We start from the raw sequence: 24,707 nt of genomic DNA, 5'->3' as shown, positions 1-24,707 counted from the left end.
GGTGTTTGGTTTTTCCCTTGAATGGGGTGCTGTGATGCAGGAACAACCGAGGTGGCCGCAAGCGGATGGAAGCGTGCAGGGATGTTGCGCGGAAGGTGCGCTGCTCACACATCAACACCACCACTCACGGGCGCAACCCACTTTCCCACCTAGACAAATCGCCCTTCTCACGATGTCGCTTTCATAACACGCATCTGCGCTCTCGCCGCGCATCATGGATTACACACATATCGCAGAGCTCAGTCCAGAGCTGGCCGCGATCGAATCGAAGCAGTTCCGAGCGACCGTCACGTTAATATGGCCCTACTCGTCGTCGACGCGACAATTTGCCCTGCTGCTCGCTGAGCCCGACCTCCGGCTACGGCGCAAGAACGGACAAGTCAGAGCGCGCTTCTCTGGCGCCAGCGCGAAGGCCATTGCGACAGCAGGCGTGGGCATTGGCGATGAGGTGGTCCTGAGCCTACGAGGCGCCGACTTTGTCAAGGAAGGCGCCGTCAGCACACCAGGCAAGAATATTGAGTGGGAGCTTTCATATAAACAGACAGTAGTGATTCGCGTCTATCGAAATGGTAGCGAAACAGCAAATCTCGAACTCGTCGATGCCGCGCCCACGCCCGCGCCCGGATCGCCTGTCCGCCCAGCAGCCCCGACGCCTGCGCGCGAATTCTCCTCCCCTGCTTTCTTCAAGCGGGCGCGATTGTCTGACGGACCCTCCTTTCCAGCACCCTACGATCCCTTGGCGGACGAGACGGAAGACGGCCATGACCGAAAGCGACCCAGGAAGTCATACGGGGACTGGAAGGCGTGGACATACAGCGCGAGAACACCATCGCCGGAGAAAGAGGATGTGAACATGGAAGAAGAACTCGGGTCTCTTGAAGCGTCGCCTAGTCGTGCAGGGCAACTTCCACGCACCCCCGTTTCGCCTCAACGACCGACCGTACCTTTGCACGTCCAAGAAGACGAACAGACAGAGCCCAATACACCAACGGACGAGGGCGCAGAGGTCATTGGCGAGTCTTCTACGGGGCCACCAAAGGACGCCGATTCCCACGATCTCTACACTGGGCCCGACGAACACCCACCATCGGATGCACAATATGCTTTTGGAGGCGATACCGAGATTGACACTGAAGTTAATACCGAGGAAGAAGGCAACACGCGCGACGAGCTTAATGCTACCAGCGCTAGCACCACCGAGGCGGATGTCGAAGAACAAGAAGACAGACCACTTGAGCGCGTCCAAGAACCAGTGGCTGACATAGAGACAGTCACAGGAAAGGATAAGATGATTTCGACTCATGAAGCAAGCTCCTCAGAAGTCGTAGAATCACATGAGGAAACCGAACCTGTGCCCGCCGCTGGGGCTGACAACCACACCAACAACGAGCTTACAATTGCTATGCCTCCTCCCGCCTTCCCAGCAGTCGCCGCAGGCTTGTTGACGCCGATCGGTCGAGAGCCTGCAAGTCCAACGCTTGCGCCACAAGACGCCTCCAATCTTCCATTACCGTCACCGTTTCCAGGCGAGCATGATGCTGATGCTGCGTCTTACTTCGGCATTGCTACTACTATCGAACAGCCGGTCGAAGCCGATGCTACGGGAGACAAGGAAGAAGATCCACCAAGTGAAGCGAGCTACATCGGCGAGACGTCCTTCTTCAGCTCAATAGGCTCATCGAGAGCTTCGGTGTTCCACCCGAACCACGAGTCGGCCTTCACACCTGTACGATTCACATTCGGCATGGACGGTGCTGGCTATTCTCGCCCCATGGAGCTATCGTCGCCTCCGCCAGAAGCTCAACCAGTCGAGGAGAAAGCTGAGAACATCGACGTTTCAACCTCATCCGCCCCTCACGAACACGACGATGGCGATTCGGAAGCAGAAGACATATCTCAGTCACGCCTGAGCACTGCCCAGAGCGATGATACAGATGAAGCCGTTGAAGATTTGACTACTGCAAATCCAGAGATGGTTGAAGACGAATCGGCCGAGCCAGAAGTCGTAGAACTCTCCTCGGAGGACGAAGAAGAAGCCTTGAGTGAGATCGAACCGGAATCCATGGCAGTACAATCTGTGATGCAGCCCAACACTGCTCAACCGCCTGAAGAAGACTCCAATGTCTCGGATGACGTGCAATCTGTGACCGGAAGCCTAGAAGACACCCGTGGCCAAGCACTGGATACAGGCACACAACATTCCACAGCTACGTCAGCTATCGTCGACTTAGGCTCCCCTTCAGATGATAACAGCGAGATCGACACCAGACATGAAGATCAGCAGCCTAGCTCTAGCCGAAGACAGTCTCCTTCTCAGGACCAGCCCTCTGCCATGGATCTTGGTAATCATAGTGAGTTTGTAAACCTGGATTTTGCGACCGCGGACGCACATGCTCTTGATATATCAGAGGAGCGAACAATTACTCACACCAAATCCCAGGGACTGGAGCCTGACGTTGTACCACACCCTACGGAGGAACCGTTTTCACCTGTCGGTGATCTGCCAGAATCGAGTTTGGAGGCTACTGACGACTACTTGCAAGACGCATTTCCGATGGAACACGCATCATTCGGGCAGGAACATGAGCAGATAGCTGCCTTTGAAGATGACCGTCAATCTGATGTCCACATGGAAACAATAGAAGAGGCCGCCGTATTCCAGGCAGACGAATTGAATGACCAATTAGCGCCTGTCGATACCGCCCAGACAGCCAATGAGCCTGTGAGCCAACGTTCTGACATCGGACCTGAGGATGCCCACAAGATCGAAAGCATGGGTGTTGTGCTTGAGCCGCCTGCAAAAAATACCAGGTCAAAAGCAAAGGCGTCAGCGCCCCTGGAGAAAGAAGATGCTGCTGTCCCTGAAGTCAACAAACGATCCAAAAGATCCGTGACTTCTCGTGCCCGTTCAGCCGTTTCACCACCCAGAACACGCACTGGTTCTGCCCTCTCTCCTTCACAGGAATCTGCACAGCACTCTCCTTATAGTCTTCGCTCACAGTCGAGATTGTCGCCAATGGAAAGCTTGTCCACCGGTGCTAGCATCGCTCGTCAGAGAGGCTCGCGTAGACATGCTTCGCAGAGAAGTGTAGACTCTATACCTGATATTGAAGTGTCTCAAACGCAGGAGTACGACCGAATCGTTTCCAGCTTCCAGCCGTCGCACGATCTGGGTGCCTCACAAGGCAGATATTCCGATGTCGCTTTCGTCAAAGACTCTGAAGAAGAGAGCGCACGCTCTGAGTATTCGATATCTACTGTGCATCCCTCAGACATGGAGTATATGCATAACAGCGACCCTGTCGATCGTGCTAATGCTTTTGATGATGAACGTAACGAAGGCTTGAAGCCACCGTCCGCAACTGCGCCAGAGTCGCGACCTTCAAGGCAGAAGGCCAGAGGAAAGAAGAATGCACAGCAAACTGTGGAGATAAGGAGTAGTAGTCCTGCTCCATCTGAACCTTCGTACGTTACACAGCCGTTGGTCAGCAGTCCAGGCACGCAACGACATGTAGCGCGATCAAAGGACACGATAACTCCCAGCCCACGCAACGTACGAAGAACGAGGAGAAAAGTATATGATCTTCCAGGTGGAGGTAGCCAAGACGTCGGTGATATTGACGCGCTCATGCGCAGCTCACCACCCGTTTCACCCAGGATCGACCAACGGACGAGACAGCAGAGCAAAAGGCCCATCACCCCTGTTGCAAGCCAGCAGACTGCCATGGAGTCGCAGCCCAGCATCAACGCCCAACATGAACAAAACACCCTTTTGACGCCTCAGCTCACGCAAACAACATCTACAGGTCTGCGCTCCGTCCAAGCCGAGGCCGAGGTCGACATGGAAGTCTTGACCGCATCACCAGAGCCCAAAACAACACCGCGCCGCAAACACACATCGGTCGATGCAGCGACTGTTCCCGCATCTCCAACCTTGATTGATCCATCGTCCGACGACGCCAACATTGAGACGCCCGAGCCACCCTCTGTCGGCCTTTCCACTCCGCTAGCTTACTATACTCCTCTAAAGGACCTCGTCTACTTCCTCAACCGTTCCTCCGATTTCCACTCGGCTACCAAACCCGACATACTTGCCCTGGTCACCTCTCCGACCACTCCAAGCGAGAAAGCCAAGAAGGGGCCAAAACACTGGTTCACCAGTCTGCAGATAACGGATGCTAGCTCCTGGCCCGAGACGACAACGGTACAGATCTTCCGCGCTTATCAGAATGCACTTCCAGAGGCGCAGGTTGGCGATGTGGTCTTACTCCGCGCGTTCGCGGTGAAGTCGTTGAACCGGCATCCCATGTTGATAAGCGCAGATGAGAGTGCGTGGTGTGTATGGCGCTGGGGCAAACCTGTCTGGGGAGCGAAGAGAGGTGCATTTGGTGAATTGAGGGCAAGAGAGGAGATCAAAGGACCGACTGTTGAGAAGGGTGCGGGGGAGTGGCGCGAAGTGGAGAAGTTGAGAGGTTGGTATTCCGCGAAGATAGGTGCTGAGCTGGCGGAGAAAGAGGAGGCGAGGGTTCGGACGAGGAGTAAAGACAAGGGGAAAGAGCCGGCAGGTGAAGATGCATGAGGGGTGTGGGATTTTGCGGCGTTGAGGAACGTCTCGAGTGTGGTATGGAAATGTTATCGGCGCATGTATAGGATGCACTGGGTGCATTACCTTCATGCTCTGGTGGAACACATTAGCATGAGCAGCCCTGCATCACTTTGCGAGTCCATAAAGTATTGAGAGATCATTCATGTGTCTCATTGGTTTCTACCATATTCCTTTTCATGCGATCGTATCTTCATAGCCCACACCTAAACCCTGAAGTCTAGAGCCAGCTTTTCGCCCAGAGCGTCTATGACTACTAGGCCAGTCCGTGGGCCAGCTTTCCGTCGCAGAAGCTCGTAGCTACTAAGCTCACTCCATTCTCTCGTAGTCTAATTGTATGAGGCGTCTATTTCTCGTAAACCCAGTCGTGCTGGGCGGACTTCCAGCTCTGGACCTCACCCTCCTTGAACCAGAGAGCGATCTCCTTCTTGCCGTTCTCGACGCTATCGGAGCCGTGGCAGACGTTGCGGCCAACGTCGAGGGCGAAGTCACCACGGATGGTGCCGGGGGCGGAAGCGAGGGGGTTGGTGGCACCGAGGATGGAGCGGCCGGTCTTGACGGCGTCACGGCCCTCCCAGACCATGGCGCAGACGGGGCCGGAGCCCATGTCTAGAGGGTGTCAGTGGTGGAACTGGGTATATTTTGATCGACATGACCAACGTACAGGCAATTAGACCAGGGAAGAAGGGCTTGTCGCTCAAGTCGGCGTAGTGCTTCTCGAGGTGCTCCTTGGAGGGAGTGACGAGCTTGATGGCGGCGAGCTTGAAGCCGCGGTTCTCGAAGCGGGTGATGATGGGACCGATGAGGCCACGCTGTTGGGCATTCGTTAGTATATGTGCTTTTTATCTTTTGTTGAGGACCCCGCTGTCTCAGTTGTAAAGACAGAATCATTGTAACAATTGATTCACTGTTGACAGCTTGAAGAGTACAAAGTTCGAGAACTGAGAGAGAAACGTACCTGAACACCGTCAGGCTTGATAGCGATGAAGCTATTCAGCTGTCAGTATACCGTTCACCGCCCTTCAGCTGCCCCTCGTCTTGGGATCAGGATGCCGAACGTACGTCTGTTCGGTAGTCATTTTGGCGATGAATTGACGTTTGAGTTTTTGTGTAAAAGTGATGTGTCTTTACGACTTGATGAGAGGAAACGAGAAGGAGAGGCGGACGTGTAGCTGGAATTTTATGAAGGGGGTGGGGTATGGACGCCCTCGTTGTTGTCTAGTGGGGTAGCTTGCATAAAGTTATGCCTGATTTGTGCAAGAGAGCTGGACCCTGACCTTGGCGCTGCTTCAAAGTCCACATGGCATCTCGAGCGCTGAGGACTGGCCGATTGACTGATTGACTGGTGATATTCCAGGCTGGCTTCTGTGTATTAGAGAGCTGCCTGTCATGATTACTTTACGGAAGCAGCCTCCCCGGTGGACGGCTGTGTTTTTGGTGTTGGCGCTGTTGGCTTGCCTGTTCGTGCCAGCTGGTATGTAGCTAAGCTCACCCCCGATATCTCCAGTCCACGACGGCATTCTTTCTGCATACATACGAAGTTACAAAGAGGTTACTAATGGTTGTTAGTATCGGTCAAGCACGAGAACTTCAAAACATGCAGTCAATCGGGCTTCTGCAAGCGCAACCGCCAGTTCGCCGATGACGTCTCCGCTTCGAGCTCCTGGACCTCGCCCTACGTTCTCGACCCTGCCTCAATCACGTTCACGAATGGCCGATTAGATGCCGTCGTGCTCAAGACACTAAAGGAAGGCGAAGAGAAAGCTCGCTTGCCGCTCACCGTTACATTCCTCGAATCGGGCGTGGCACGCGTCACTCTTGACGAAGAGAAGAGGGCCAAGGGCGACATCCAACTGCGACACGACAGTCAAGCGCGGAAGGAGCGATACAACGAGGCGGCGCAATGGACTCTTGTCGGAGGGCTAGACCCGTCCAAGGGCGCTGCTTTCAACCCCGAGACGGAAGATGGCTACACCAAGGTTGTCTACGGCAAGGGCAGCAAGCACCAGGCCGTCATCCGCCACGCGCCCTTCGGCATCGAGTTCCAACGCGATGGCGAGACCCAAGTCAAGTTCAATGAGCGCGGCTACATGAACGTCGAACACTGGCGACCCAAGGTCGAGAAGCCCCAAGAGGAGAAGAAGGAGGGCGAGGAAGAAGTCAAGGAGGAAGAGAAGAAGATCGAAGAGCCTGTAGAGGACGAAAGCACGTGGTGGGACGAGAGCTTTGGCGGCAACACAGACAGCAAGCCGAGAGGCCCCGAGGCTGTTGCGCTAGACATCACGTTCCCTGGATACGCGCACGTCTTTGGTATCCCAGAGCACGCGACAAGGCTATCTCTTAAGACCACCAGGTGCGCATTGTTCACATACATATACATACTTGGCTAACAGATCTTAGGGGCGGCGACAATGCCTACACCGAGCCATACCGACTATACAACGCCGACGTCTTCGAGTACGAGATGGACAGCCCCATGACCCTCTACGGCGCCATCCCGTTCATGCAAGCCCATCGCAAGGGTTCCACCGTCGGTGTCTTCTGGCTCAACGGTGCCGAGACCTGGATCGACGTGACAAAGAAGAGGAACACTGCGAACCCGCTCGCTCTTGGTGTTGAGGGCCATACCGATACTGAGACGCACTGGATGTCGGAGAGTGGTCTGCTGGACGTCTTTGTCTTCCTCGGACCAACTCCTCAGGACCTCACTCGCCAGTATGGTGAGCTGACTGGTTACACGGCTATGCCCCAGTCCTTCGCTATCGCCTACCACCAGTGCCGATGGAACTACGTCACCGATGAAGATGTCAAGGATGTCGACCGCAGGTTTGACAAGTTCAACATTCCTTACGACGTTATCTGGCTTGACATTGAATACACACAGGAGAAGAAGTACTTCACCTGGGATCCTCTGACCTTCGCCAACCCCGAAGGCATGCAGCAGCAGCTCGACAAGCGTGATAGGAAGCTTGTTGCGATCATCGACCCTCATATCAAGAATACAAACGATTACCCGATCATCGACGAGCTGAGGAAGAAGGACCTCGCTGTCAAGAACAAGGAAGGCAAGCAGTACGAGGGCTGGTGCTGGCCTGGCTCATCCATGTGGATCGACTGCTTCAGCCCGGCTGCCATCGACTGGTGGAAGGGCTTGTTCAACTACGACAAGTTCAAGGGCACTGCCCACAACACCTTCATTTGGAACGACATGAACGAGCCCTCGGTGTTCAACGGCCCTGAGACAACCATGCCCAAGGACAACTTGCATCACGGTAACTGGGAGCATCGCGATGTTCACAACATCAACGGTATGACTTTCCACAACGCGACATACCAAGCCATCACGGAGCGCAAGAAGGGCGAGGTTCGCCGTCCCTTCGTGCTAACCCGAGCTTTCTACTCTGGTAGTCAGCGCACTGCTGCCATGTGGACTGGCGACAATCAGGCAGAGTGGAGCCATCTTGAGGCTTCCATACCCATGGTACTTAACCAGGGTATCTCTGGCTTCCCCTTCGGTGGTGCGGATGTAGGAGGTTTCTTCGGTAACCCAAGCAAAGAACTCTTGACTCGCTGGTACCAGGCTGGTATCTACTACCCATTCTTCCGTGGTCACGCTCACATTGACACTCGTCGTCGTGAGCCGTACGTCGCTGGCTCTCCATACACGGAGATCATTACTCAGGCCCTTCGTCTTCGTTACCAGCTCCTACCTGCGTGGTACACTGCCTTCCATGAGGCTCACACCACCGGTGCCCCTATCGTCCGACCCAACTTCTGGGTTCACCCTGCCGACGAGCGCGGTTTCGAAGTCGACGACCAGCTCTACATTGGTTCCACTGGTCTTCTCGCCAAGCCAGTCACAAAGGAAGGTGCTGACAGTGTCTCCATCTACCTTGCGGACGACCAGCCCTACTACGACTACTTTGACTTCACCACTTACAGCGGCGCTGGGCACCACACTGTACCAGCTCCTCTCGAGAAGATTCCTCTTCTTATGCAGGGCGGCCATGTCATTCCACGCCGCGACCGTCCTCGCCGTTCCTCTGGACTCATGAAGTACGACCCTTTCACTCTGGTCATCGCTCTCGACAAAGACGGTAACGCTGCCGGTACTCTGTACGTTGACGACGGCGAGACCTTCGACTACGAAATGGGTGCCTTCATCCACCGCCGCTTCTCCTTCGACGGCACCCGCCAGATTCTCACTTCCTCCAATCTTGACTCTAGCAAACGTACTGTCAAGTGCGAGAAGTATCTCAAGACGATGGAGAAGGTGCGCGTCGAGAAGATCATTATTGTCGGCGCACCCAAGGCGTGGAAGGACAAGTCTGAGGTCGTCGTCATGCAGGAAGGTGAGAAGGAGACGCAGAGGAAGAAGCCTGTGCCGCTTGAGTTCCATGCTGCCGAGGGTAAGAAGGCTGCGTATGCGGTGGTGAGGGACCCGCGGGTGTTTATTACCAAAGGGTGGAAGATCGATTTCGCGGAGAAGGGTGCCGGGCATGAGCATCATGGTCATGAACATTGAGTTCTGGGGTGTCTAGATGCATGAGAAGCACGCATTGCAACAGGGAAAGGATCGTGGAATCTGAGATGAAACGCAATCTGTATAGAATTAAGATTACGAATACGTGTTACTCGCGCCTATGAAGACATCTTCATCAGCGTGTATAGCTCTACCACTCTTTTTCTCACTGCTCGGACGCCCTCGTGACAAGTCAAATACCACGGCCTCTCGCTCTGATCGGTGCGTTCTGTACGAATCGCATGTATGACGAAACATGCACCCTCATTCGCTATCCGTTCCAATCTCAAGCTCGAATACTAAACCATGGTATCAATCGCTGGCACTTCGCTGCGTCTCTTGCTATCTGCCTTTTTCCACACGCCATGTAGAGTCCCGTCAAGCCCCACATCCCATAAGAAGGTCCAATTTGCGGTGACAAACTCATAGTCTGGATAGTAAAAGACAAAATCTTCCGCATCTTCTTCCGAGGCCCAGAAGGACACTGTTCTAACCCGCTGAGAGTTGACCACCCTTGTCTTGAGATGCTCCGTTATTACATCGGCAAGCCAAAGCACATAATGGTCCAACTTATGCGAGAGAGGCAAGTCTTCTGCAAAACTATAGATGATTGAAAGGCTCGCGAGATGGAGTGGGAAGATAGCCGTGAGTTTGTTGATCCGTCGGTCGAGGTTTGAGTCGCTTGTCTGTAAAACGTGCAGGTGGACGTGCTGCATTTGCGCGAAAGTCTCGGGTATGTCGAGGTAAGCGACTTGGAGCTGATCTTGGAAGGTTTTGAGGTAGGCTCGTAATATTCTGGCGCACTCGCTGTCCATTTCAGATCGGATCTGGCGACAGGACAGGTAGAGCCCGATGTAGGAGGAGAGAGGTGCTGTGTGGGGTATAGCAATGTAACCGTATACTTGGTTGCGCAATTCCGCGGGCAGGTCAAGAAACGACGACATCTTGCACTTCGCTGTGGCAGACGCGGTTGGAGTGCTTGTGGTGGCTTGGAAGCTGTTGTTTGTTGGTGCTTGGTGAGTGGGTGAGTGAGGAAGTGACCTGGATATGAACAACACGTACTAGTGCAGAAGGCGCTTCACATACGATGACATCAACGCCGTAGGCTGCTATCGGCAGCTCTTCCCGTTACTTGAACATCAACCCTCTCGTCCAACCGCCGACTCTTCTATGGCTAATGCAATAGATGTGACTTATCTTATGGATATATGGCTGGAGGTACCGCGTGAACGGAGATCAGACCACGAGACTGAATTATCTTGACGATAGATCGGTAGCCGCGAGGGAAGACACGACGCAGGTATGAATGTGTCCGTCAAAGAGTCAGACACTATTCGCATCATGACTGACTGGCAGACTAGTGTGAGGAGCACATACCTTACTTAAGTCCTCAAGTGTAATATGTCGCACAACGCCATGACCACGCAGAACCGTGTCAAAGAAATAGACGTCGCACGGTGACCCAACTGGCGTACCAACATACTGAGTCTTGGCCCGTTATGAAGGTATGAGCTCAGTGTTTCTCTGATGGAGCAACGGCTATTGCAATAACACCATGCGATGATGGGTGGTGATAACAAATGACCAGAGCCTTTCTTCACTGTGCGACCACTGCAGACTCAGTGTCTCTATCAAACATCCGGCAACTGAATCACGCTACTGACACGTTCCTCTCTCAGCCCGATCGAACGAGGACAGTCAAAACACACGACCTGGGTGACTGCTACTATGACTGCGAAAGAATTGATGACTGGAGAGCACTATAAAACCTTGAGTGAGTTTGTATCCTTATACTAATACCATAACATCGGTACAGATAGACAGCTCTCGTTAATACGAATCACTTTCAACAAGCATTACTACCTTCTCGAATCGATAGCGACAACGCATATCCGCAAACAAGAAAACCGACGTATCGATCAATACCCAAATCCACTACATCATGGACGATTATACCCGAAAGCAACGATTTAATGAAGCTGATAACGGTCAACAAAAACTCAAACGAACCCTCGAAACGCTAGAAAGCGATATCGACAAGCATATCGTGCCTCGACCATCGAGCCCGGAGAGAATTAAGAATTCTATCAAGGATGCCACTTGGGGAAAGAAACAGGCCGAAACGCGCAAAAGAGAGCGTGATGTGGAAAATGCAGAACTGAAGAAGAGGATCCGTGATGCGTCTGGGGAGCGTTGGAAGCTACATTACGTTGTAGTTGATCATGGAGTTCCGGGTACCGTCGAACCAGCAGATCGCGAACGTGCGAAGAAGGCTCTCGACGGTCATGGCGAGGTCATCCGGAGATTGGAGGAGAAAATGGGAATGCCTCCGAACGTGTAACGCTCAGAAGTCGAGCGCAGGGCAACGGTCGCTTACGATTGGTGGGATGAAGAATGGTTGGTCTACACAAATTGGGAAGGTTGATTCTCATGTAGCTGTATGTTTATAATATTTACTTGGGGCATTTTGCTGTTTGGAATATCCTATGGCCTTGGGGTCATGCGATGATGAATTCATGACCTGAGCATATTAGATAGATTTCTTTCATCTCCATCTAAAGATGTCCTGCAGTAGTTATTTGCAAAATCTGAAGATATAGCCTTCTTTCGCGCAATGCGTTGGGCTTCGTTGCATGTGTTGCGGTAGCTTTGAGAATGGACGGTGACGTCGCGCTCAAGATGACACACTGGTCGGGACAAAAACTTCAGATATCATCTGTCCGGACGACTACATTTATCTATGAAGACTTAAATGACGCGTCACTGGGTATGCTTTCGAGCGATGTCGCGTGGTATGGATACTGGAGGATGCGTGACGTCAAAATGAACAAAGCTAGACGAAATCATTGGTCACTCACGACAACCCCGTGTCGCAACATCCACGTCAGATAATTATACCAGACAGTAACGAAGGGTTAACATCCGACTTCTTCACTTCAGGTTCCTCCAAACAGCCTTTGCTCTCCTTTCACTGCCCATCAAATCATAGTCGCCATGCCTCAATACCACACCGCGACCGGCACGGTCTCGTATCCAGATGCGAAATCGAGCTTTCCCAAGTTTCCGCAGGTCGGGTTCGGTCGCGCGGTCGCTATCGGTATCGGAGCCGGCTTCGTAGGAGCCTTAGTGTAAGACAGTCGCCACCTGACCATCTTTCTGCAAATGCCTGACTGTCTCCAGCATGTCAGGATCGAACAAAGTCGAACAGTTCTTCACAGGCCGTCCAGACTCCTACGTACCCGCGCGAACGATGGGCAACCACATGGGTGTCTCGCCAGAATTCTACCAGCGCCATACCTTCCTGTTGAATCATGCTCATCACTTCGGTATGGGCATGCTTGCTGGACCTTTCAGAGCGGCCATGTCGTACTACGGCGTCATCGGACCGGTCGCTGTCTTCATGCACACCGGTATTCGCATCATGCTGGATCAATTGATGGAGACCACGGCGAACGTGTCAATGGTTCCGTGGACGTGGCCGATCAACGAGCAGGTCATTGACATTTTGCATAAGGGGACATATGCGCTTGTCACTGGCTACATATGCGATAAGATGGTTAGGGGCGTTGACTGGTTCAACAGCTGATTGCTTTTGTTAGTTCAGCAGTCAGTGAACCTGAAATATACAGTGGGGCCCGGCGGCTTGTTCCAAGTCCCATGCTGTAAACTTCTTCCATATCGCATCCGCAGAGGCGATGCCCTGTCAAATGAATCGTCCAAATAGGGGCGGCATATTCTCACATACATGATCGGTTAATTAGTAAATGTTGACCAAGAGCTCGTCCCGTCAATATGTGAGGGTGTTCATCTTTTCATCCACCGCTGATGAAGCAATCCAACGTTGTCATGAAAGTGTCAAAGTTGGTGGTCACCTAGTGCAATGAGCCGAATACAATGTATAGTGATGTATTAAAATTTAAAGTGTTACTTTTGAGATGGAGCTGCGCAACACGAAAGCTCTTATGGCATGTTCGGATTCGGGGCTCCCTTGCTCAATTTGAAATGGCCGGGATGCAAGTTCTGGAATACCTGAGCGGGATCGTATTTTTTGCTCACACCGACCAGTCTCTCAGCATTCGCCGCTCCGTAACTAGCGATCGGATCCATGAACTGGGACGCGTAGTTCATGTAGATGTAGTCGTTGTCCACGCCTTTGGCTTTTGCCTCTGCTTTGACCTTCTTAATGATCGTAGATAGGAACTTCAAGATAGTTGCTTCATCGGCTGCGTTGGCGAATGATGCACTCATGTTCATGATGAAGATAGGGCCTTTAGCGGGCGTAAGACCAAGGGCGTTGCCACCGTTCTTCTGCATACCCTTCAATTGACCTTCAGTGATAGCCTGGATTGAGATTGTTGGGAATGCGCCTTGAAGATCTTGTACGTCTGGGATGAGGCTGTAGAAGGTGTTGACAAGGAAGCTGAATAGCTCGCGATCGACCTTGAATGTGGCATCCCATTGGGTTTGGAGGGAGCCGAGCGTATCGTTCGGTGATCCACCATTCATCTTTATAGTAAGGTCGCTGAGGTAGCCAATCCCCGTGTCGTCCATGACAGGCGTAAGAGCGTTGATATCATCAAAGACGGAGGCATTGGCAATGGGCTGGGCGTAATGAGTCTGAACGATCGCGATCTTACCCATCCCTGGGTAGTTGCCAAATGATACGATCTCGGCAGCGTCGGTATCCTTTGAAGAGCCGACAGTAGCGAATTTGTAGATAGCATCGAGGACGGCTGGGAAGTTATTCTCTGTGAAAATGCGTTGGCCACCCCACATCTTGCCAAGGGGAAAGGCGTTGAGCTTAAAGTTAGTAACTATACCAAAGTTGTTACCGCCACCGCGAAGAGCCCAGTACAGATCAGCGAACTGAGTTGGGCTTGCGGTGACAACGAGACCAGATGCAGTCACAACCTCATAGCTAGCAACGTTGTCGCATGCCCATCCCAGCTTGTTCGAGAAGAAAGAGATCCCGCCACCAAGAACGAGTCCCGGAACACCGACTGGAGCCATCTAAAACCATTTTAGCCTTTGTATCCCACACGTGAATGCGAACAACCTACTCTGCCTCCAACAACACTGACACCAGATTTCTCGACACCCTTGTAGACATCGACCCAGCGAGTTCCGGCTCCAACGTTGGCATACTTCTTGTCATTCGACACTGCGACTTGATTGAAACGCTCCATCGAGACGGTGATGCCGCCGTCAATACTCGACGCTCCGGCAAAAGCAGCATGGCCACCACCTTTTACAGCGAAAGGGCACTGCGTTAGGCGAGAGAGAAGAACTAGCGAAGACACTTCGATCGTGTTAGATGGCTTAAAGACACATCTTGGGTTCACAGTTCCCTGTTGAATGCTCCAATAACTGCCAGTAAAGGCGTCATAGGCGGACGTCTCCTCGGACAGGAGCTTGTCGCCACCATATATCAGCTTCAGGGAGGAACACTGGGAAGCAGTCAGTACTTTAGGTTATGAGCGGAGTGTTCGGTTCAAAACATACAGCGATAGAGCAACCGCTTGATGCACTTCGTTCCACCAGACCAGAGAGCTCAGGAATAGCTGAGACATTGACGCCGTTGGATATCAAGGCTTCCGTGATATTGAAGTCTGCGGGTTCAAAGATTCCATTCTGGGCTGAAACGGCTGCCACGATGGCGCCAAGCGAAAGAAAGGTCTTCATCTTGGACTTTGTTCGTAAAGAATGAACGATGCTGGGCGTGATCGAGATACCCAAAAGTATTGCGGTGTAGTATTAGCCCAATTTATCATTCTGTACCTGGAAGATCTTCCGCGGACCACTATTGGCACATCGTGCCCAGGTGCATGCGCGGTTCATCTCGCTTGAAGTTCCATGACTGCGTTGCTGGCTGTGAATGGCTCAATACTAGGGTTGCCGCATGCGAAACTTAGTATACGTGCGGCGGTGGCAAAGTTCGAGCTTGGGACGCGGCGGAGTTAGCCATCCTACGGGAAGGGAGCCCTTACTGTACCCACGGCTCGCTTGCATAGATTATATTGCGGCGGCAGACCCGACTGCTTCTGTCGTATCTACCTGCTTCATTGCGCTGGCGTACGTCCTACTACATACCGTGGCAAGAGAGAACGGTGTCCACGAATCCACGAACCAACCTCTTCGGCGAGACCTGGTAGCGATATGGCGGGTGATCTGGGCGGACTCACGCGGGCAGTCGGTCGGCTGGTGCACGGGTGCGGCATTTGGCGCAGGTATGTGCACATGCGGGACCCTGAACGCCAAGCGGCGCTTGGCCGGCGAGGCGGCAGCCTGCCGTCCGAGGATGGACGACGTTGTCGGCACCACGATCCCATGCCTGTATCGCGTCACCATCTATCTGAAGGCATTATCAACGATGCATCAACTGGTCAGCTGCCGGAATAGCAACTGATGAACGGCACCACTTAGCTGCTTCTCTTTCCTCGCAACGATCCTGAGTTCCTTAGGTTCCCGCTTCAATGGATTCATGCCCAGATGGGCCCGCACTCTACATCTGCAGTATGTGATTTGGACGCCAGGTAGCCAATAGAATCCACAATAGAGATCCAGCAATCTGGTTAATGAGAACCCAGACACGCCATCGCAAGTGTCATCCCATCCGCCAGGACATATTACCTTTCTGGGGAAGTTTTTCTCGCTTCCTTCATGCGTTGAGCGCAAAATGAAAGGCCGCCACCGGTCGGAAGCCCTACACAGATACGCGGTACAATCCTCATTACATACGCTCAATACGGTCGCTCCTAGGGCCCACACGCGGACAATGTAACAAGCCGCAGTAATCTCTTCCACCAGCCTAATCGGCTCATTCTGCCGGTGTTAGCCTAAGAAAGCTTTTGTTCATGAGCCTGAGATCTTGTGTTCTAGATCGCATCGCATTTTCGGGTACATACGACGTAGGATGCTTGGGACGGCAAGCCCAAACATGGACAGGGTTTGCCCGTGACATTCAGCGCCCTTGAGGAAGGAGTCCACTTATCGGTTTTGGCCAACGTACATCATCAGGTACCATTGATTCCTGATACTGGCTGTCCCAGGGACCCGGGAACCACGCCGCAGAGCTCTCCGAGTCTTCCAAGAACCCCCGACATTTGTATTTCGATTGGAACGATGCTCTCCAGGACTTGTAAATCCATTTGGCTATCGATTTCGCCTCAATTCGAATGTCCGCACCCCAAAAAACACCTATCACGAGGGACGAGCTGGTGCGTGCAAATGCCGCCATGCTCGTCCTGACATCAACATTTGTGTTCTCTCGCATCACGCTCCAAGTTTTGAAACGTCGATCATTCGAGCTCTCGGACTTCTTCATCTACTTTGCTTTCGCTTTATTCGTCTCAATGTGGACATGCTATCTGATGGCAGTATGGCCTATGTTCCGGGTGTTCGCAGTCCTGGGAGGCCAGGCCAAACCCTACGCGACAATGATAGAAGATACTGCGGCTATGATAAAACTCATCGTAGCAGGCCAGATGTGCTTCTACACACTTCTTTTTTCGGTTAAGATGTCTTTGTTGACACTCTACCGTAAACTGCTGACCGGTCTTCCTGGTGTGTACAAGAAGATATGGTGGGCTATCGTCTCGTTTTGTATGATCGTAAGTCATTCTTTCTCACATCGGTTTCGTGTCCAGGATGCAAAGGCTTACTTCCGAAAGTCATGGATTGGCAGCGTTTTCAGCAGCATTTTTACGTGCGATGATCTGAAGACCAAATATGCGCAAGGCAGATGTGTTGGCACCCCAAATGAGAACGACAGAATCATTTTCAGTCTTTATTTCGCATACTCGGTAGACGTCGCTACCGACTTCGCGAGTATGTTGAAATAGCCTCTAACATTACACCACGCAATACTGATCAGCGACAGTAATGTTTCTACCAATCCGACTGACTTGGAACCTCCAACTACCACGCAAACAGAAGATTGGTGTCTTCGTGCTGTTCGGCAGCGGCTTCGTATGTATCGCTTTCGCCACGCTTCGTGTTGTACAACTCGGAGTCGACGATCGTGGCAGAGCGACTACACCTGAGCCTAAGTGGTTGTTGCTTTGGACTGTTGTAGAGTGTGCTATGGGTATGCTCTGTTTGGAGACCTGACAATTGTAATCTGAACTAACGGTATACCTAGCTGTCATCATCGGATGTTCCCCCGCATTTGCGATCCTGGTTCGCAAGCGCTCGAACGCGTCGAAACCGTCCTACAACGCGCAAGGTTATGTCAAACAAGCGTCCGATACCATAAGAATGAAGAGTGTAGTCAGCTCATCGATACGACCGCAAGGCGATAATCGAGATCTCTTTTGGGGTGATGCGCACAGCAGCCAGGAGGAACTTGCGAAGAATGCCGGGCGTATCGTGGTTAAGACTACTGTCCATCAAGACGATGAGATATCAAGTCACGATTCCAAACGCAACAGTACCAGTGGACCATGGGCCGTTGAATCGCACGCTGGGAGTAGAAATGTTACTTGTAGCACGGCTCGCCATTAAAAGGTAATAGAAGCACAACTAGCATGCCATTCAATATCCCCACACCCTATTTTGACTGTGATCTCTGTGACACATTCCCATAATTATACGATCTGCCAAAAACGCCCGGAAGCCATGTCTGAACTACGCTAGTACAACCATAGAATTTACACAACCAATCACACAGCCATGATCGACTCGCCGCCGTCCTGCGTTATCCTTTTCCGGATGTTGACCTTAAGCAATCGGCCCGTAGCCTTCACTAAGCTTCCGTCGTCATTCTTCGCGAGTACAGTGCTCGGACAGTACACAAGCGCTTCTCCAGTTTCCAATCCCTCGATCCGCTGCATGAGAGCCTTGTCGTCATCGCCCAGCGCGCTGATATGTCTCTTGAGCGCGGCATACCAGGTAGGGCTCGAAAAGCGATGGATGACGGTCATGTTACAAAGCGCAATAAGATCTGTGGACACGGTCGGTTCTTGAGTGGAGATGATCATACGGGTACCCAAGTGCCGCTGCACACGGATGGTATGGTGGAGACTGTCTGCGAGAAACTTGGATCCTGGACTATCGGACATATACTAGCGTTTCGTTAGCAAAAGCTCGTTGGCCAAGAATCTGTAGCATGTACCTTGTGCGCTTCGTCCAAGACTACCATCTTACTCTTGACGGGAGACTCCAGAAAGCGGTCCAAGCCCAGCTTGAAAAGAACACAGGCTGTGCTCGATGACATGAAGGCATCGGACAGATCCATAATGATCATCTCGCCTGGAAGGAAATCTGGCTCCACCGCCTTGCCGTCCAGATCGAGGAAGGACTCAAGCATCGCTAAACGTTGTTTGAGGGCTTGCGATTGTGCTTCGTTTAGATCTATCTTCTGAACTGCCTTGGTGAACGACTTGTAATCGAGTCGCCCATCTTTGTTCGTGGCAGACATCTTCATGAGTACCATTTCGACCTGGCCCATGTAGAGTGGGGGGCTCTTATCTCCAATACCCATCAAAGCACGCAAACCGGCGATGTCGAGAGCCCTAGCGTTGAGTTTGAAGGGAATCACGCGGATGTTACGAGACGGATCTTCGTAGTAACTTCCGATAGCTCCATTGTGCGCGGAGACCAACACAGTAATTCTTCGTACGTTGTGCCCAGGAAAAGCGGACCGCGCACGAGATAGATGGACAGCTTCGCTGACGCTGAAGCCTGCACCACCGGTGCTCCAACTTCCATAGCTGAAGACTAGTGCAGAAGCAGGCGCTTCCAAGCGGCCGAGGTGCTTGGATGGGATCAAAGCATTTTCGAGCATGCAAGCTGTAGTATGACTCTTACCACTTCCTTGAACACCGCATATGAATGCGGACAAAGGCACGTTAGTGTTGTGAAACAGCTTAACGGCATGTCCTGCTTCATCCCGGTGATTACCCATGAAGCCGAATTGCGGGACCAAGTCTTTCGCGTGCTGAGCGACTACAGGGGCCGATAGCAACGGTGCGTGCTCAATATCTCTCATGACACCTTCGATAGTCGCATCGGGGTTATCAGATTGGAACTTGTTCGGGACGAGACTGTCCATGAGATTGAGATCCAATTCAAAATTCTGTCGATCATCCTTCACTGGTAGCGGTAATGAGCTGGATGACTGAGCCATGCGAGCTCCTTGGCCGGATGCTAAGACTGTACGACTACTCTCTGCAGCACCATTTTTTGGGACTGGAGACGCTGTCTTAGGGAGGGCTTGCGACAGCGATGAAGATGCAGGCCCCGATGATTTAGAAACCATTGCCGAAACTTGCGTTGCTGGCGCTTGCATCGTGGGGGCTTTCGCTGATGTGCGGGATATAGAGGATGACGAGGCCGGTAACTGCGTCGTTGGCGCTTGCGGTGCGGGGTTTCCAGATGTTGTGAGTGTTGCTGGTTTTCTTCTGGCCGGTAAAGCTGCAGTCGGTCGTGAGTTCGGGCCCGGAACGCTCTGTAATGGAGTGTGGCGAATCTGGGGCTTATCCTCTTCGGCAATAGTTGCTGAGGGCTGATCTTGCGCAGGTTTAGGGAGAACCAATTCGCTAGATGCAGCGAGTGTGTTGGCAGGCCGAGCCTGTGAAGATGATGCTGAAGGATAGGGAGGTGGTGACGGCTTCGGTGCAGCATCCTGCGCTGATGACTCCGACCTGGTGGCGTCCGGATTTGTATGTTCTTTCAATGAAGATTTACGTTTCGTTGTGGTCGAGCCTGGTTTTGAGAGCTTGAAAGGCTGAGTGAATGTGAAATCGAAGTTTTCCGACAATAACTTATCAGATGCCCTAAACCCACCTGGGGGAAGAGTCAACGGTGGAAGCTGCGACAAAGGCGCCTTCTGTGCTCTTTCTGGTGAGACAATAGATAGTGATGCCTCATTTTGAGAGTTTGACTTGGAACTTGGTACTGATGTGCCAACAACGCTCCACATATTGGATTCAGTGATTAGGCTTTGCGCTACTGTTGCTTCGTCATCCCCTTGAGCAGAGACGAAATCTGATTCGGTATGTTCCGAGTCATTTGACGATGAGCATGATGAGGCTGCATTAGAGCTACCATCCGCTGGTGGAGTAACTAAGCCTGAAATCTGCTCATCTTTTTGCGCGGCTGTCGGTGGCTGTGCGCACGGCTTTGAGCGTCTCTCGACATTTATGATCTCGATACTACTCCTGTGTTAGCCTGATTACCACTTGGGCCACTTCTAGGAACATACCTCGACACGGCCGAAGTCACATTTATGGATGCAAAGTCTGGTCTCATTCGCTGCAATTTCTCGGTGACAGCGTTACGATCCTGAAATCGGCCTGTTGAATCGAGCGGTACATCCGAGCAAAGCTCCTGTTACTGTTAAGAACGTGCAAAAAGAAAGGCACATTCGGTAGACTAACGTTGCAGAACTCCTCGCTCAATCTAGGTTGCTGTCAATTATGTTGAACTCAAAGTGATGATACTATGGTAGACGAAACTTACTCTATGGGCTTGCTGTCAATTGGGTAAACGCGCACTGGATATCCTGGTTCTGTTCTCTTCGTGCGGCCGCCGACATCCGCGTTGTTGAATAAAGAAGACGTTGACGAAAACATGACTTTGTCGTTGGAAGGGTGCTTTCCGATGTCGCTTTGCATGAGACTTACAACTTTGCTCGAGTTTTCAGGGTTGGGGTGGAGAGCGGGAATGAAGCCGTTATGTCAGTAATGTCTTGCACGGGCGCACGCTGAACCAGTCTTGAATGTGGGACCGCCCTCGTGTGAAGCAGGTACCGTTAAGAAATAAGTGTCGCGTTCCCGAGGTGACCGTTATCGATTAGCCCCTGGCGCTACCAGAAACCCTGCAATGCATCCATCAATGAATGTACGGTGAACAATCTCATCAACACTCTGTATTCCTCCTTGCTCTGACAGACGAGCCTCTTGCCCAGCCGTCAGCTGTCATTCCAGATGATCTCTCCAATTTTTAGCACCGTTGGCGTTTCACGTAGGGATACCTTACGTAGGGATACCGGGTGACCGGCGGAGTATCGCAGTCGATGACGTCATACGAACGCGAGCCTGACGCGTCACAGAACGCAGCTGAACAGCCGCCAAACCAACACCCGTAGGAACTTCCTGCACATTCGCTACTCTGCATTTCATCCGGGTTCCCATGGAAGTACCGCCGAGACGTGGAAACTTCTAGTCGACGAACGGCAAATCATGTTCGGTCCTTCTTGCAACACCGTAGGCACAGACCCATTCCCGACTATTCAGCTTCATTACGCATGTCATCAAAGGTTCTTGGAGATGCGATACTTCTCTCTTCGTAGAGTATCTCCTCGCGTATAAGTCGTATAGAATGCGGGAGGTGTAGTTAGCTCGTCGTCTCTAGGTCGCCTCTAGGTTATCGCAGTACTGTAGGATAGCGATGCTAAACTATAGGCTTCGAATTCCGCGCACACAGCGATAAGTCAAAGGGGGGAGTATATAAACTGACCGCACTGCAGTGTCTTCGTTGCTTCCACAACACACACACAATCATGCCGGTCACAGACTTCTCCTCCGCGATGGTGTTCATCCTCATGATCATCCCATCAAGCATACCGACTTCACTACATGAACTATTTCGGCCTTGACAGATGCTCCTATCAATAGTCTGTTGTACTTCAGGTCATCCTCGGTCAAGCCATGAAGACAAAAACTTTGCTTCCGGCGCCGAATCATGCACAAAACCCGACGGCTTCCCAGTGTCGCTCCGAAGACAGAATGCACTTATACCGTCTCTCTTTCGTACGTGATTTGAAGTTCTTGCTCTCGCTCCAGCCATAACGCCAAATGCTTTACAACGCACACGTTGCTCAGCGCCTTTTCCCACCAATCCATCTCATGTTGGTAGTTGCGACCATCTTCTGGATCTTTAATCCGATAGCTGGGCTTTGGGAAGAGTTCCGTATGACAGATGCAGCATAGATGCCTATTTCCCCTTGCAGCATGAATCCATTGCTCCGAATGAATGCGACAATAGCTGTGTTGACATTCTGTGACCACGCCTGGTGGTGTAAGCGTGTCCTGGCATACGGCGCAGTCGGCATCAGTGAGACCTTCTATAGGAGCTGATACCTTTTCGACCGGGATCGGTTCCTCTCGCCATTCCATCGGAGCACAGTCTTCGAAAGCTTCTAAACACTCGTCCTGATGCGTCTTGATGCGTCTTGATGCGTAGTTCCAGCTGCTCTAACTCATCGAAGATATCGAAATTGGGCGGTACGCCGAGAGCCGAAGTATTGCGTTCCACATCAGCGTCGACCTCAGCCATGAGCTTGCCTTCCAGACGGCAGAGAAGGAAGGTAAGTCGAACTACTAACACATAAGCTCTAGCGTTATGTGTTAGATGAAGGATTCTGGCCTTCTCGTGCAGCCCATCAGTGTCACTAAGGTTCTGATACCATGGGCTCTCCATTACTTCTCCGCAACGATCCTTGATTGCGTATAGTGTGCTAACTGCCTCATTTACAGTCCATGACCAGTGCTTCTTCGGTAAACAGGCCGCAGCATCTACCAATGTGAGAAATCTTATGCCTTGGCGTGTCAGCTCTCTACCAAGTCTGTCCTGCTTTGCCCAAACTCTGTTGGGCAGTACGCGTTTTGCGTTGCTCATGAGAGTCTGGAAGCTAACATCCTCTTCTTCGGGAATTGGTTTGGGCAACATCTCAGGTGCTGCGAAAGTAGATGAGTGGGGTTGCGGCCGATAAGAAAGTCTCCTCAGGTCAGTGCTTCCAAACAGCTCCTTCAACTCGTCACGCACAGTCTCAGGCCGTTGAGGCTCGTTATCTTCTGCCAAATGCCGATCTGCAGCTGCTAGAGCATCATCCAGGCGTATTGATATGCGGCCATCGATCCAGTTACCGGGCATGTCTGATTGTCGCAGAAATCTTGATGTGCTATCGTTGTTCCTTGCGGAGTTGATTCTCGTTTGGATAGACGGACTGAACAGTCGGGGCTAATGCACAGCAAGAATAAGGATGCGTAGGTATTAACTAGCAGCAGGAACCTATGCAGCGTACACGTGTGTGAAGCAGAAGATGTGTATCAAGTGACCAGGGAGCAGTGAAGATTGGTTGGGGATGAACAACAATGCAGTGTATATGCATATATTTACGTACCCCCACGGCTATATAGCAATACTATTCGCTGTTTCAGGAAATTACGAACAAAGCAGCAATCTGGCAGCTAAATTGTTTCATATCGACTTGTCGCGAGTTCGTACTAGATCATGAAGAGAACGCCAGTGAACTATACGAGAGTGTCAAGAGGCTCATCGGAAATTCTCACAACCTCCAAGTCCACAAACACTACAGCAGATCGTCACGAAAACACCCAGAAAGAACCAACAAGGTGAAACAGCATCTTCATTGTCAGCCGATGTAGCCTGTACCACTATCGGACCTGGATACCACAGCCCCTCTCACCACTACTAAGTCCAACCCAATTCATACTGATCTTTATAATATAAACACATTTACTGTTCTCCCAAACTCGAAACCAATCGCCAATCGTTTACGCGCCCTGTATGCGGCGGCAGAGAGGGCGGCCCCTCTCAAGGGTGTTGGGGTCGCAGTTCAATCGGCTGTCCTCGATGCAGGTCAATTGGGCGCCGCCTATGTGTTGCGATTAGCTCCGAAGGCTCGTTTATGGATCATGATATCTGGGGTACTTACAGTTGTTGACGCTGTCGGGGACACATCGGCCGCTCTGTCCATTGACAGTGCACACATCCTGCTTCAAGCTGGTGTTTGCGACACAGCACGCGCCTTCGGGAACGGGACGGTTGTCATTGGCGCCTTGAGGCCTGGCAGCTGCGAGGGCAGAGAGAGCGAGGACAATGGCGGAGATGGTGAACTTCATTTTTGCGGTTGAGTTGGTTGAGTTGGTTGGCTGGTGGGTTGGAAGGTGTCGGTAATAGTGTTTATGTTAAGGGATTATTGATGATGAAGAACCGACCAGCGGAAGGAATAGAATTGGATAGAGAGCGAAGTAGAGAGTAGTAGAGAAGACTGTGGTTGAAGATGCTGATGAGGCTACTATTCGGCGCGGTACCAGGCCCCTCTTATACACGCTGCCTCAGGAAACTCCGCAGGCGTAGATGTTGGCCTCGGCCCAGCGAGGACTTCACGATGCATTGCTCTCCCTGGCCGCAACACCCGTACTGCATCCTGCATCTGCCCCAATTCCCTCATCCAACGCAAAAGTTCCACCGGTAGAAAACACACGAGACAAACACAAAACAACACAATCGGTTGCGTCGGCCTGGAAAACACGGCCACACACCTGCTTCGAGCATGGCGGAAACGGGCGCGTGAAGGGAATGGATACCTTGGCGCTCAGGCGCCCTTGAAGGCATATGACGATACGCAGATCATACAGGAACGGTCGCTTAGACCTTCTAGGCGCTTTGCGAGACGTTGGAATGATGGCGGGAGGGTAAGGAGGGATGAAACTGTCATGCTGTTTGGGTGGCTGGGGTGAAACGTTAGCTTCCGTTGAGGGCGGCGAGCCACAAGCGAGTCGTGACCTCCCGAGGTCGACAGTACATTGCGCCTCATGAATTCGATGAACCTCG

The 24,707-nt window shown here is 52.1% G+C and overlaps 7 protein-coding genes across 7 annotated transcripts; 3 read left to right on the top strand and 4 right to left on the bottom strand.

Moving 5' to 3' along the window:
• Window positions 1-214: 214 nt before the first annotated feature.
• Window positions 215-4,579, top strand: J4E84_005485 (uncharacterized protein; the record flags this gene model as incomplete). The annotated part of the gene is made up of 1 exon (XM_049388082.1): window positions 215-4,579. One exon carries the CDS (start codon window positions 215-217, stop codon window positions 4,577-4,579), a length of 4,365 nt encoding a protein of 1,454 aa, XP_049244322.1.
• Window positions 4,580-4,949: 370 nt separating this feature from the next.
• On the bottom strand, window positions 4,950-5,682 carry NDK1 (nucleoside diphosphate kinase; the record flags this gene model as incomplete). The annotated part of the gene is made up of 4 exons (XM_049388081.1): window positions 4,950-5,212; window positions 5,268-5,415; window positions 5,562-5,592; window positions 5,666-5,682. 4 exons carry the CDS (start codon window positions 5,680-5,682, stop codon window positions 4,950-4,952), a joined length of 459 nt encoding a protein of 152 aa, XP_049244321.1.
• A 310-nt stretch (window positions 5,683-5,992) lies between these two features.
• On the top strand, window positions 5,993-9,128 carry J4E84_005483 (uncharacterized protein; the record flags this gene model as incomplete). Its single annotated transcript, XM_049388080.1, has 3 exons — window positions 5,993-6,077; window positions 6,173-6,956; window positions 7,004-9,128. The coding sequence occupies 3 exons, from the start codon at window positions 5,993-5,995 to the stop codon at window positions 9,126-9,128; spliced, it is 2,994 nt and encodes a 997-aa protein (XP_049244320.1).
• Window positions 9,129-12,119: 2,991 nt separating this feature from the next.
• J4E84_005482 (uncharacterized protein) lies at window positions 12,120-12,711 on the top strand (the record flags this gene model as incomplete). The annotated part of the gene is made up of 2 exons (XM_049388079.1): window positions 12,120-12,253; window positions 12,306-12,711. 2 exons carry the CDS (start codon window positions 12,120-12,122, stop codon window positions 12,709-12,711), a joined length of 540 nt encoding a protein of 179 aa, XP_049244319.1.
• Window positions 12,712-13,085: 374 nt separating this feature from the next.
• Window positions 13,086-14,807, bottom strand: J4E84_005481 (uncharacterized protein; the record flags this gene model as incomplete). The annotated part of the gene is made up of 3 exons (XM_049388078.1): window positions 13,086-14,135; window positions 14,186-14,572; window positions 14,628-14,807. 3 exons carry the CDS (start codon window positions 14,805-14,807, stop codon window positions 13,086-13,088), a joined length of 1,617 nt encoding a protein of 538 aa, XP_049244318.1.
• A 2,978-nt stretch (window positions 14,808-17,785) lies between these two features.
• J4E84_005480 (uncharacterized protein) lies at window positions 17,786-19,251 on the bottom strand (the record flags this gene model as incomplete). The annotated part of the gene is made up of 3 exons (XM_049388077.1): window positions 17,786-18,187; window positions 18,238-18,879; window positions 18,997-19,251. The coding sequence occupies 3 exons, from the start codon at window positions 19,249-19,251 to the stop codon at window positions 17,786-17,788; spliced, it is 1,299 nt and encodes a 432-aa protein (XP_049244317.1).
• Window positions 19,252-23,644: 4,393 nt separating this feature from the next.
• Window positions 23,645-23,992, bottom strand: J4E84_005479 (uncharacterized protein; the record flags this gene model as incomplete). Its single annotated transcript, XM_049388076.1, has 2 exons — window positions 23,645-23,745; window positions 23,806-23,992. The coding sequence occupies 2 exons, from the start codon at window positions 23,990-23,992 to the stop codon at window positions 23,645-23,647; spliced, it is 288 nt and encodes a 95-aa protein (XP_049244316.1).
• Between the last annotated feature and the right edge of the window lie 715 nt (window positions 23,993-24,707).

The sequence above is a fragment of the Alternaria hordeiaustralica genome (assembly GCF_023758085.1).
Source record: "Alternaria hordeiaustralica strain BMP 2776 chromosome Unknown scaffold_9, whole genome shotgun sequence".
Lineage (NCBI taxonomy): Eukaryota > Fungi > Ascomycota > Dothideomycetes > Pleosporales > Pleosporaceae > Alternaria > Alternaria hordeiaustralica.
The sequence above is the reverse complement of the archived record's forward strand: the minus strand, read 5'-3'. Positions and strand labels throughout refer to the sequence as shown.